Raw genomic sequence first — 12,153 nt, 5'->3', positions numbered from 1 at the left:
TAGAGGGACAAAACAACTTTAATGTACATGCACAGCAGTTGCACTGCTTGTGGCTGTCCAATACAGAAGGCTAACTGGACCTGGAAGATGCCCACCAGTGATTGATTTTATTTATTTGGGGGGGTATGGCAGATGCATAGCTGGCAGACTGGGCATTTTGAGAGGCATAGTTCACAAGACGTGAAAAATAACTGTGCATTATAGTGTATTTTATGACAAAAGCCTTGGGGACCATAAAATATAAATTTCTGTTTTAATGGACCACCATTACACAACTATGACACCTTGGAAAATACAGTTTGCCTGAATTTGGTACAGAACAGTACCCTTTCAAAAACAACAAAAATTTTTTTTTAGATTATGGAACTTTTTGTAGCACCCAACAATCTTCCATTTATCCTCAGAATTCTCAAGTCAAACCCTCATTTTTTTTTTTTTTTTTGGCTCCAGTACTTACTCCTTACAATTAGTCAGCTAATGGAGTTTCTTTACTAACTTGAAGGAGCATGTGTTGTTCTGTTACAGAAGGTCAAAGTTGCCAGAATTCAAAATTTGTATAAGCGGAAAAGGGAAGAAAAAAAAAAAAAAACAGACATCTAGTTTTATATGCATTTAATAGTTTACCAATTGGTACAATAAGATTCTTTAATATGCAGAAAAACGAATAAATTTTGTTTTACACAGTCTGAGAGCAACAAATCTTACTGTAAAACACAGAGCAGTATTATATACATTCCTTTACTGATTTTTAGAATCGTCCTTTAATTGTGTCACTTTCTTCTCTGTTAACGCTTACAGTCTAAGAAAAAAAAGTTTCCTCCAAAATAAACCTTTCCGTTTTTCTTCCGAAAATGGACACTTTCTGTCATGTCCGTGTCAAGGGTCTACTAGACTGAAGAAACGGTTCTTCGAGAAAGGTGAGGAATGAGTGTATGTGCATGGGGAAGGGGGAGTGGGAACAATGTCAGCTTGGAGAACAAAGTAGCCACTTACATGATAGTGTGGAACAGCTAAAAAAGGGTTGTTTAGAGAAGTTTCAGTTGTGACTTGTAAATCCAAAAGCTTGGCTTCAGTGAGGAAAAACTTCTCAGAATTTACAAGTTAACATCTGTGTAAGTATTAATGTATTAACTAGAGCTACCATTTGACAGATCTTGTAAGTGCCTGTTAATATATATATTCATTATTTTTCCTTATGACCAGGATTATCAAGTCACCACCGAACAATAAAATAATATAGTATGTTTAAACATCCCATGTTGAGGGCACTGGCAGATTGCAAGGTAAAGATTTCAATCACCAGAAGGTTTCACATAAAGCAGAGAAGAGGCAATCAGGGATAAGCAGGGTCTGACAATAATAGACTGGGCTTTGTGGGTCTAGAGTCCGCTTTAGAATCTACAGTGCTCCACGACCCTGGACAACTTGCTAGTAACTAGTTACTGTTTGATTAGTGCCTGGGCACGTCATTGGTCACACCACACAAAAGCAGGACGGCTTAATCTTCTAAAGTGCAAGATGCTAATAGACAGCAACAGTTTCTCACTCAACCACCCCACATTCTGGTTATGTTAGAGCGACACATTTGCACTTTTCAAGCTAAACTGAAGAATAGGCAACAGAAGCATCCACCGAACAGGAGGCAGGTTTGTGAATGTTGCCTATTGCTGGCTTGCATGACCATGGGCATCTTCAAAGTGGTCACTGTAGAGGCACCAACAGCACAAAGTTCAGCGTTGCTGCAAGATAATAGTGATACACTGCTCCAAAGTACATGGAGTCCTTTTCTGTTCCACAGAAGTGTGTAGTGCAAAAGCAATTTTCACTAATAAATAGGTGTCAAAGCTTTATCCAGCTATGCTGTGCTAAATTTCAAGTTTGAGTTATAATGCCTGTGATTCTGACACCCATCCTTTCCCCCAGCGCCATTTGGCTGTTGAATGCCTTTGGTTGCCAAGGTTGGTCTCCATTCTCCAGTTATGATTGCTGTTTGTAGGACAAAATATTCCATTAACCACAGGGAGCAGAGAACGACTTCTAAGTGACCCCAAAAAGCAACAATGAATGTAGTGACTACAGCTATGACATGGAACTTCCTTTTGGTTTTAAGTTGCTAAAAGGCATTTCTGCGAGCTAAAGCCTTTGACTAAGCCTTTGCAGTATCTCTGAAAAGACAGCAACACTACAAAGCAGATCATTAATGCTTCAACATACTATACAAAATGTATCAATGTACAAGTAAAGAGGCAATAAGGCACACTCACAATTGCCCAATCACAGAGAGTTCACATGACAGCTGACCGTACACTGAACATCAGCCAAGGAGTCCATTACATAGTATGCACACCGCTGACAATTTAATGGAATTCTAGACCAAGGGATCCTTCAAGTACATGTCTAAAATGGTAGATGAGAGTAATTTGGAAAGCATGAAAAAACTTGCAAACAAAAGAAGAAAAAATGAAAAAAAAACCAAAACATTTGTTATACAAAATGCATTTTCTAAGACAGCACTGGTCTGAATTCTGTACTTTTTTTTTTTTTTTTTTTTTTTTAGTAATGTAGGTAGAGTGGACCAGAATTTTAGCTACAAAACAAGTGTGGGACAAACCATAATGTGAAGGAGCTCTTGGTGTTTGGAAACAAATGGTTACTGCACAGATGTTTCAAAATAAAATTGCCTTATATTTAAAAAAAAAAAAAAATGGTGTAGTGTGACTTTTTTTGTATTTTTTGTTTTTACTTTTTTTTAAATATAACTTTGCTGGATACAACAGGCCAAACACTAAACTTAAAAGCCTTTCTGCAGTTTTGGTTGTAACATTTATGTCAACTTACACTTGCGGGAAAAAAAAAAAAAAAAAAAAAAAGATATATATATAGCAGCCTGTACAGTGAACTGGACTTACCCAAAGAAAACATTCAAATTTGTGGGCACTCATAGTAATCAAACACTTCTGTGAATTACTCCTATGATTTTATGGGTACTTTTATTTGTGTAGGGAGGGAAAAAAAACAGATAAAAAAGGAAACCGTCAATATGACAATGATTTTTCTTTTGACTATTCCACAAAAGGGAATTTTTTTTTTTTATTCTTTTTCTTTTTTTTTTTTTTTTTTTTTTTTCTACACAAACTGCTTTAATATTTGACATGGTGACTACTGTGAATACGAATTTTAGGCATCAGAATTATATATGCTTGATTCCAAAGGTGCTTTTTGAAAAGGAATGGTTAGATCTGGTATCAAAATGAAAAATCTAAAAATAAAACACAGTCACTGCCCTGAAAGAGTGTCGGTCAGGAATTCTGGTAAATCTCTAGTGTCAGAAGAGAAGAAAAAAAAAAAAAAAAAACCACACACACCACATCAGGGGCTTTTCCTATTACACTTTAAAGTCTATTTGCACCAACGTGTTTAGAAAGTACATTTAACCTGGCTGGGTGTTTTTGCAGTATGATTTTGCCCAATTTAAGTTTGTATAGCATTGTGCATGCTTTGAGTGCCGACGTTTGTACTGCGTATAAAAAAAAAAAAAGCCCAACACAGAAAAACAGGCAGTTGTAAATGTTACAACTTCTCGGGTAACCACTTTAAAACGGTCTACAAGCTGCTTAGTTATATTTCAGGAGGGTTTCAGAAAGTGTGCAAAATGAAGTCTCAAAACCGGGTGGCAAAAGCTTATAGTTGCATTAACAGGTGGAAGAAACAGCTTTGTCTTTTCATCTCCACCTTATTTGTAATGTGTCCATTGGTGCTGTCTCACTGGAAAGGAAACGATGTTAGAATGGATGGATAAAAAAAGTAGACCATTGAAGATCAGAAGGTCCACACGTCTGAGGCATTTCCATTGAGCTGAAGTTTTGATGGGTTTCAGGATTAGTGCAAAGCATTTTTACACACATTTTTAAACTTCACAATGTGCCTGTTTTTATTAACAGAAACAGATGCTTAACTATTCCACTGATGGCTTACAGCATCTGTCCCTCAAAAAGGGCCTTAAAAAATTGATTTATTTAATGGGTGCAATGACTGTGCAAGCTGCACTAACCCGTAGCAACTAAAATAAAATTAGTAGTCAGCTCTGTAATTGAAATTAGACAGTCTGCTACAGATTACTCAACACTGCAGTCATTGTACTCTGCAAAGCCTATATGAGGATATAGTTACCTAGTCTTTGAGTGATCAAGGTCAACATTAACCATTAAATGTAGCTTACCCAAGAACCCTTACAACAGTTAAAATTTTCAAGTGTTAAGCTACCACTTTTTTATCTTTTAACTATCTTAAGTAGCCCTGGCATCAGCAGCAGAAATAGCAAGCAACCGGTAAGATTTTCATATGCTGCCTTATTACATATTAGCTCACCATACAGATGTGTCTGGTGTAATACAAAAATTCCTGGTCGTGGCTTTCCAACTACAGCACTGTCTGTTTGGTAACTGCTATATGGGCACGTCAAAAAATCCTAGCCCATAAAGAAATGTTTGTAGGTCAGCTTTAAATCTTTGCTTTAGATGAAGGCATGATGGCAGCTAACCCTGAGGCACAAAATGGTGGATTGACAGAAAAAAAAAAAAAAAAAAAAAAAAAAAAAGGGGTAAGACGTCACATGGTTTTAAACATGCAGGTGTTAGGTGTTTATAATCTGAAACAAAACAAACTGACAATTTTGTTGCATATTTTCTATTTCCTTTTACGACTGATGAAAAGTCTTTGGTTGCCATCCAACAATCACCTCCTTAAAGGCCATCAAGAATGTAATTCCTCATACGTACCCTGAAGTGGTGATTCTTAGCCACTAAGCAAACATCCAGATTTGTATGGCCAAAAAAAAAAAAAACAAACAAAAAAAAAAAAAAAAAAAACACAAGAGGGGACACAATATGCTGCGGGGGAAGTTTAATACCTGCAACAAAATATTTAGTGCCATATTTTGCAGTAAGTTTACATACATAAAAGACAAGTGCTACTGCTACACAAACCTCTGACTCTGTGGACACTCCAACACGAAGTGTATGATTTCGTTTTAAAGCTCACTAAAATATTGTAGTAGATCCACATTACTTTTCAAAAAGCCCCACAAAAAATGTGCTTCTGAAGTGAGCCCACTGATCCAGGAAACCACAACCGAAGACAAAAAGCGACAGGCATGATTCTGCGGGACACCCCAGAATTACCCAGTTCTAGCCTGTTAGGTCTGATGTGACCAATGCCTGCCCATGTTCTTAAACCTATGGTACTTCTAGACAACGTATGTAAATTTACAGTATACAATTTGGATTCACCATGCATGAATACTTTTTGTGTAACATTTAATAAGCTCAATCTACATCCAGAATAATTTACATGAAAGGACAATAGGTATTTAACAGATGGGTAACCATGGTATCTGAGTGCATCCAGAGGAGAGGGAAGAGGCGATGGGAACCAAGGTGAGTTCAAATCAACGGCACTCCCACACTTTTACTGTTTGATCTACGCTTCCAGTGACCACGTAAGGTGCAGTCTTGTGGAAATCTGGAAGAGAAACCACAGAATTAATAAGCTTATTCTCCACATACAACATTCATGTTCAACCTTCACATGTAAGCAAAGAATGCTTACACGTTTACAGCTGTATGGATATTGTTCATGTGACAGATAACATTGTTTCACTGGAGGACTGTACTTCAAGTACTGAATTTAACTGAACAGAGCATGTTCTATTATTATTATACAAGATTTATATAGCGCATACAGTTTACTCAGCACTCTACAATATAAAGGGAGACAATACAGCAACAGTACAGTTCAATACAAGAGGGATAGGAGGGCCCTGCTCCTTAGCAAGATCACACAGGTATCTCACCTAACTTTGTCCATGCTAGAAGTAAGATGGTCCTCCAGCACACAGAACTCTCTGGTCAGTTTTCACATGTGCATAACGTGGGTTGAGAAAGTGCTCATTTATTACACGGCTTGTAACACTATCTGTGAATGGGGGAGAGTGACCAGCCACAGAATTCTTTCCTTGCATTCACAGATCGTGTTACAGTGTAATCAATGATAGGAGGGGGAGGAGTGTGTCCCTGTTGCACCTTCTCTACTGCTGTTCTGCATGAAGACCCAAAGCTATTAACCACTGCAGCACCAGCAGTTCAGGGACAAGAAGAGGACAGGCATCACTGCACTGAAGATTTCTCCAAGATTCTGCTGACTGCACAATGTGGGACATCCTTCATTACAGGTGATATGACTAGCTAGAAAAAAAATCCTACAGCTTTAATAACTTGTCTGATCCACCTAGCAATAGTAGAGCAAGAGGCAGGGGAAGTCTAATGAGAATTTTTAGGAAGCACAAAGAAGGAATCCGATTTCCTAAAAGATAGCAGGGAGAAACTCTTTAAGGTGCATGCACCACATTCAGACAGTAGAAAGAAAATTTCCTGAGTATGTTCTGGAGCAGGATATAGGGAAGGACAATATCCTGATTAAGGTGGATGACAGGGACCACCCCTGGGAGGAAGAAGGCATTAGACCTCAAGACCACCTGGTTCAACACCAAAAAAGGCTCCTTACAGGATAAGGCCACTAACTCAGATTCTCCTCACAGAGGTGAAAGCTTTTTTATCCATGCTCCTTCATGTGCAGCACCTCCTGCTGATCGGCACAGGATCCCTTCCAGAGCATCTAACAACACCTGGCAATAGACCTTTTCCACACTTCATCCCTATGAGCCTATATATTTTTAAAAGATGCGAGTTGCCCAACTTGCTTTTTAACAATAAATTGTTATACAGTTTACACTTAGAGGCGCTGTGTCCTCTGTTTCTGTGAAAGCCACAAGACAAGAAAATGTCCCTAATAGTTTCAAAGAGTGGCTTGTACACCTTGAACAAACGCTTTAACAAGAGATTGAGAGGCAAAAGGTGTCTAAAACAAAATGGCCAAGGCTGAGATGTGTGCCTTAATTTTACTGAAAGGCAATTACTGGTCCAGATCGGACTGAAGAAAGGACAGAATACTTCCAGTTGAGTACTTTCTAGGCTGGAAATGCCTCAACCCACACCAAGCAAAGTAGACCCTTGCAGCTTCAGTGGTAGACTTTGTAAAACGACAAGTTCCTAAAACATCAAAAGGGTAGGGATGACAGAATCTACAAGGTCTCTGTCCTTAAACCACCATGTTGTTAACACCAGCTATCTAGAAGAAGGATGAAACATGCCCTTGAGAGAGGGGATACAGAGGGTCCGGAAAGGGCCAAAAAGCATCTGCCATGAGCTTGACTATGTTTGAGTACCATATCGTTCTGGGTCAATCTGATGCATACAAGGATCACTGGAATGCCCATCTTTGTTCTGTAAGGTAGATAGGAGATAATTTGAATGGGCAGAAAGATGTAGACGGGGAAAGCTCAAGGTACCCTGGACCTAATGGCAAAACTGTTCAGATTATTACTGAATCTCTATGTCAGGAGGTCCACATCTGATAAACCCTACTTGTAGAAATTGGCTTGAAAAACCTCCAGGATCCCTAGTGTCCATGCAAGGACATTCAAGAGAGCCCATCTGCTAATTTTCCACACCTGGGATGCAGACAGGGCCAGAATGTGAATTTCTGTCCAAGACCAAGTCTGCTTCCTTATAGCATCGTGATTTTCTGTGCATCTTTAATGATTGACGTAAGCCATGGTCGTACCACTGTCAGGCTGTAATCTTGTTGGGTGTCCTCACAATAAAGGAGTATAGCATTGAAAGGACAACTAAAATCATGGTTAAAAGGTGAGCCTCCCTTCAATGCCGAAGTCCCAGGTACTGAGAATGTTCATTACTGTTGCTCAGCTGTCAGGTTAGCACTGGTTGTAAAAACGGTACACAAAACTGTAGAGGGGGAAATTCCCCTAATTCCAGCACCAGAAAGAAAATTTACTATGCCAGGGAGAGTCTGCCTTTGTGTTCAGACATATTGGGCAGTTCAAAGACTGAGTGTTTCTACACACAAAGTTCAACTGCAATGGTCTAAAAAATTTAGAGTCTAGTCATACTAGCCAGGCACAAACCTTACTCTTCACCAGTTGCCCCACCCAACCTTGCCCAGGCCCGCCTCCAACTTCCCCTTTAGGGTGGAGCTCCGCTTTAAGGCTAAGGCTGCGAATCCATGGAATACACTTAGTCCAGACCGCAATGGTCTGGAAGACTGCCATAGAACTGCAGGTTGTATAGTAAAGTCTGCCAGGACGAAGAGCCTTAAGGAGGGCCTCTATTTAAAAACAGGACTTTGCTCCACAGGGGCCATGTGGGTCTTGATAAGTTAGAAAAAGGACAGAACTACCAAAGCAATTACCCATTTCCGAAGAAAACTTCTCAATAGGACATTCTTGGCTGAAACATTTTGGGGGAGGAAAAAAAAAAAAATTATCTGGATTAGGTCGGTCTCCATATAGGACTTAACCAGCACGTGAACTGCAAAGTTCTTAGATACTGCAAAGAATTTTAGAGGCGACCCATCTTTCCCCTCATGGGTCATCACCTAAATGTCCCCTCTGAAATACTCCCAGCCAACGCAGCAGTGGTGTAGGTGGGATGCCTCTGTGAAAGTACCTAAAGACTGCTCCAACCCAGGATAAGCAAGAGTAAACGGCTATTAATGTACTCTCTGGATCAATAGCCAGGAGATGATGCTCAGCCAGTGCCCTGAATCCAGAGGAGACAGGGCACACACATGCAGTAACCTTCCTCAAAACAAGGCAGTTCATGCGAATAACACACTTGAGTTCAGCCAGGTGCAGTACAGCTCAACAGAGTAGAGAGAAAAGATGCAACAGATCTACCCACCAGGTGCTCTTCAGCAGAGCACCTAAAACTAGTGTCAAAGCCATTAACCACAGCCATCCTCAAAGGTCTGATTGTGTGACCATTAGGGTTTACACCAGTCTCTGTACACCCCAAAAGGGGAATCAAATAGGTACCCTAGGTCAAGTCTTGAAATTTTTACTTGTCTGCTCGCATTGGCGAGTGGAAATTATGGTGGGGGCGAGTGTGTCCCCAGGGCCGTCTTGCTGAGCAGGCTTAGAACTCAGGGCCAGATCTGTCACTCGCACTGGAAGCCGTCAGACTGCTCAGTAGTTGAGCAAAGTAAAAGCAAAGGAAGGAGTGTGCTGTGCTCTATGCCTCCCTCTAGAGTGCAGTATCCGGCTCTGTGAGTGAAGGTAATGAAGTACTGCAACTTTTTATAGGGCAGTGTGTGTATGTACATGTGTGTGTATGTACATGTGTGTGTATGTATGTATGTGTGTATGTGTGTGCGCGTGTGTATTTACATGTATGTATACGTGTGTTTGTGTACACACGTGTCTGTATGTAAACCTACATGTATGGGTGGTATGGTTAGGTTCAGGATTATGTTATTATGGGTGGTAGAGTATGGGGCATTTGAGGTATTGCTGGGTTGGACAGTAGGTAAGATATGCTTGGTAGAGTTATGGTTTTGTGAGTGAAAGATTATGGGGGGTTATGGTTGTATGCGGTGCATGGTCTAAGTATGATGGAGTGTTTAGGGGGACATTGGAGGTTCTGATGTAATTTGGGTAACATTTAACAGTGTCATTTCATTAAATAATTTACGAGGGTGTGTTTAGGGGCGGAATTAGGGGTGTAGCAGGGTAGGGGTTGGGTGGGGCAACTGGTGGCATGAAACTCTTAAGGCCTGGCTAGTAGCTCAGGACTTGAAATTTTAAGCCCTGCCCTAGGTGAATATTTAAAGCACTTCTACCCTGTCCTCACCAACTTCAGGTGCAGGAATAAGAAGGATTTAATCCCAATCCTGGCTTTGCTCTTCAAGGTGGGCAAAGTCCAACAGCACACGGCAAACATTAGCTCTGGACCTGTAATGCCCCTTACCAAGGCCACAGGCTATGGGGCAGACAAGTGATAAAAGCATTCAGAGAGAGATCCATAAAAAAACCTTAATTGAAGAACGTACGCTTCGTAGTACAGAGAAGAGGTACATAAACAAAGGACTATCAAAAAAACTGACACTAAGAGTGGGTGGGGTGTTATAGTGGATGTCCCTGTAGGCTATTTTCCCCAGAGTCCAATCACCTGAAGGTAGCTGCATATAAGCCAGTTGTAAGGAGTTAATGCATAAGTTCACTTTTACAAAAATAATAATGCACACTTTTTTTGCAGGTAAAAAAAAAAAAAAATTATGTGCATCATGTTTTTGTTAGGACCCTGTAAAGCATTGTACCCACAATAAGCAGATCATGGGTGTAATGCAAGGGTTCTGCAGACTGTCCGTGCAGCTGTCTGCCTGTACCTCCAATACAGGCAGGCAGTTACACGACAGGGAGCTCATTGAGAACTACAAGCTGTCGGCTGCAAAGACTATCGAAACTTTAGTTTTCCTTTTCGCAGAATACAGTGAATGAATGATGCGGCTGTGCGGAGCTCCGCATGGCTGTTTTTATTTTCAGATCACCTTGATTCTAAATCTTAAATGACAACTGGGTAGTATGGCTCACAATTTTAAAGTGTTACTAAATCCAGGACCCTCCATTCACTCTATCTGGTCTCCCATAGTACACACAACATGGAAATGTAATTATTTTATTTAATATAAATTGCTAAATACCTTTTCTCATCAGCAGTTGGAGCAGTCTTGTGACTTCTATCAGTGTTCAAGAGAGTACTGGTTAAAGCTTGTAGGAGTTTTCTTTCTGCTCTAGGAGGATGCAGAACCCCTGACCTCTGTCTGGACAGTGCAGATTGGCCCTGTGCTGATCACATGCACACTCCCAAGGAAAAAAAATAATACCTCTCTAGCAATGCACACAAAAAAGATGCATATGCCAAATGTCTCCACAGGATCCTGTCTTATCAGGAGATAAGAGGAGGGCACTGGAAGAAGGGGAGGATCAGAGAAGTCAAGATCAAACATCCTTTATGCAGAGGATTAACCCCTACTCCACAGTGAGTATATCAAGCATGCTTTACTGAAAATAAAGACTGATTTTACTGTTGTTGGTTTAGTAACACTTTAAAAAGGGTCAGAGATACTGGCAGGAATTTCACTTGAGAGTATAGAAACCCTATGGACCATGGAATGATCTAAAAGCCGGTCAAAAACTCCAGGTTAGCACTGCAATCTTCCATTCAGGTGGGGTCCAAGAACCTCAAATGCGGTTGCTAAGGATATGCAGATTCATACAGCTGCAGTGCAGAGACTGGCTCAAGCAGCATTAATGAAATCTTAAGTCACAGAAAAAAAATTAAAAGGATAGCAAAGCTAAAGGAAAAGAATCCAACTTCCTGGGACACTAATAAAATGAAAACTGAGGCATGAGGATAGGGTAGAGGTAGGGTGATACAATAGCTGGCTTTCAACCACTTTTTCTGTTTGCCAAACCTCTGGTAGGCAACAACAAATAACCCACGGATGAACAAGTGTAATATACATTCTTTGAAGAGCTTGTAAAAGATGCAATAATGATAAAACATTTATCACCATAAACACTTACCCAAAGAGGTAACAAAGTGTTCATGCGCATTCAAGGTTTTCATGCAGCGCTTGTTCTTATAGTCCCAAATACGTAGGGTTTTATCATCAGCACAGCTCAATATAAATTTCCCACCTGGGTGAAACATGACGCCACGTACCCAGTTATCATGGCCAACCTATGAAACAATGGTCATTATTTTATGAGGTCAGAATATTATATCTTATCAGCATACAGTATATAGTATTTACATTTTACTATCTTGCATTATCCAAGAGCAAAAGTATAATAGCATAATTTCTCCTTCTCCTAAGAACATAAAGGCGGTAAAAGCAATAATTTCTCCTCTCTGGCTGCATTCTTGCAGCCATTGAGAACTGTGTGAGCTGAGATTGGTCACAGCTTGTCACATGGTACAAGGCTGTTGTGAATAGCCTTGTACCATGTGACCTCTGTAATCATTCACAGATTTCACAGGTATTAAGTAATGTCAGAAGTGACATCTTGCTTACTACTGTGCATGTGATCACTGATTGGCCAATCAGTGATCACAAGATTGGGACCTCACACAGAGGTCCCAATCAGTGATCACATGATTGGGACCTCACACAGAGGTCTCGTACGACGATTGGTGTTCCACTGTGTCCGGAGGACAAAGCAGGCACCGGATCGCG

General features: G+C 40.3%; 1 protein-coding gene across 1 annotated transcript in view; it reads right to left on the bottom strand.

The window, feature by feature from the left end:
* Positions 1-597: 597 nt before the first annotated feature.
* PAFAH1B1 (platelet activating factor acetylhydrolase 1b regulatory subunit 1) overlaps positions 598-12,153 on the bottom strand; it is a 132,849-nt gene continuing 121,293 nt past the window's right edge. Inside the window, exons 10-11 of the mRNA XM_089683772.1 lie at positions 11,501-11,657; positions 598-5,520 (exon numbers count right to left, since the gene is read on the bottom strand). Of these exons, the coding sequence (XP_089539898.1) occupies positions 5,447-5,520; positions 11,501-11,657 (231 nt within the window). The 3' untranslated portion in view covers positions 598-5,446. The remainder of the gene's footprint in view (positions 5,521-11,500; positions 11,658-12,153) is intronic.

The sequence above is a fragment of the Staurois parvus genome, unplaced genomic scaffold (assembly GCF_062004578.1).
Source record: "Staurois parvus isolate SC_StPar_1 unplaced genomic scaffold, SC_StPar_1.0 ptg000321l, whole genome shotgun sequence".
In the NCBI taxonomy this organism is placed as follows: Eukaryota; Metazoa; Chordata; class Amphibia; order Anura; family Ranidae; genus Staurois; species Staurois parvus.
This window is presented reverse-complemented; position numbering and strand designations above follow the sequence as displayed.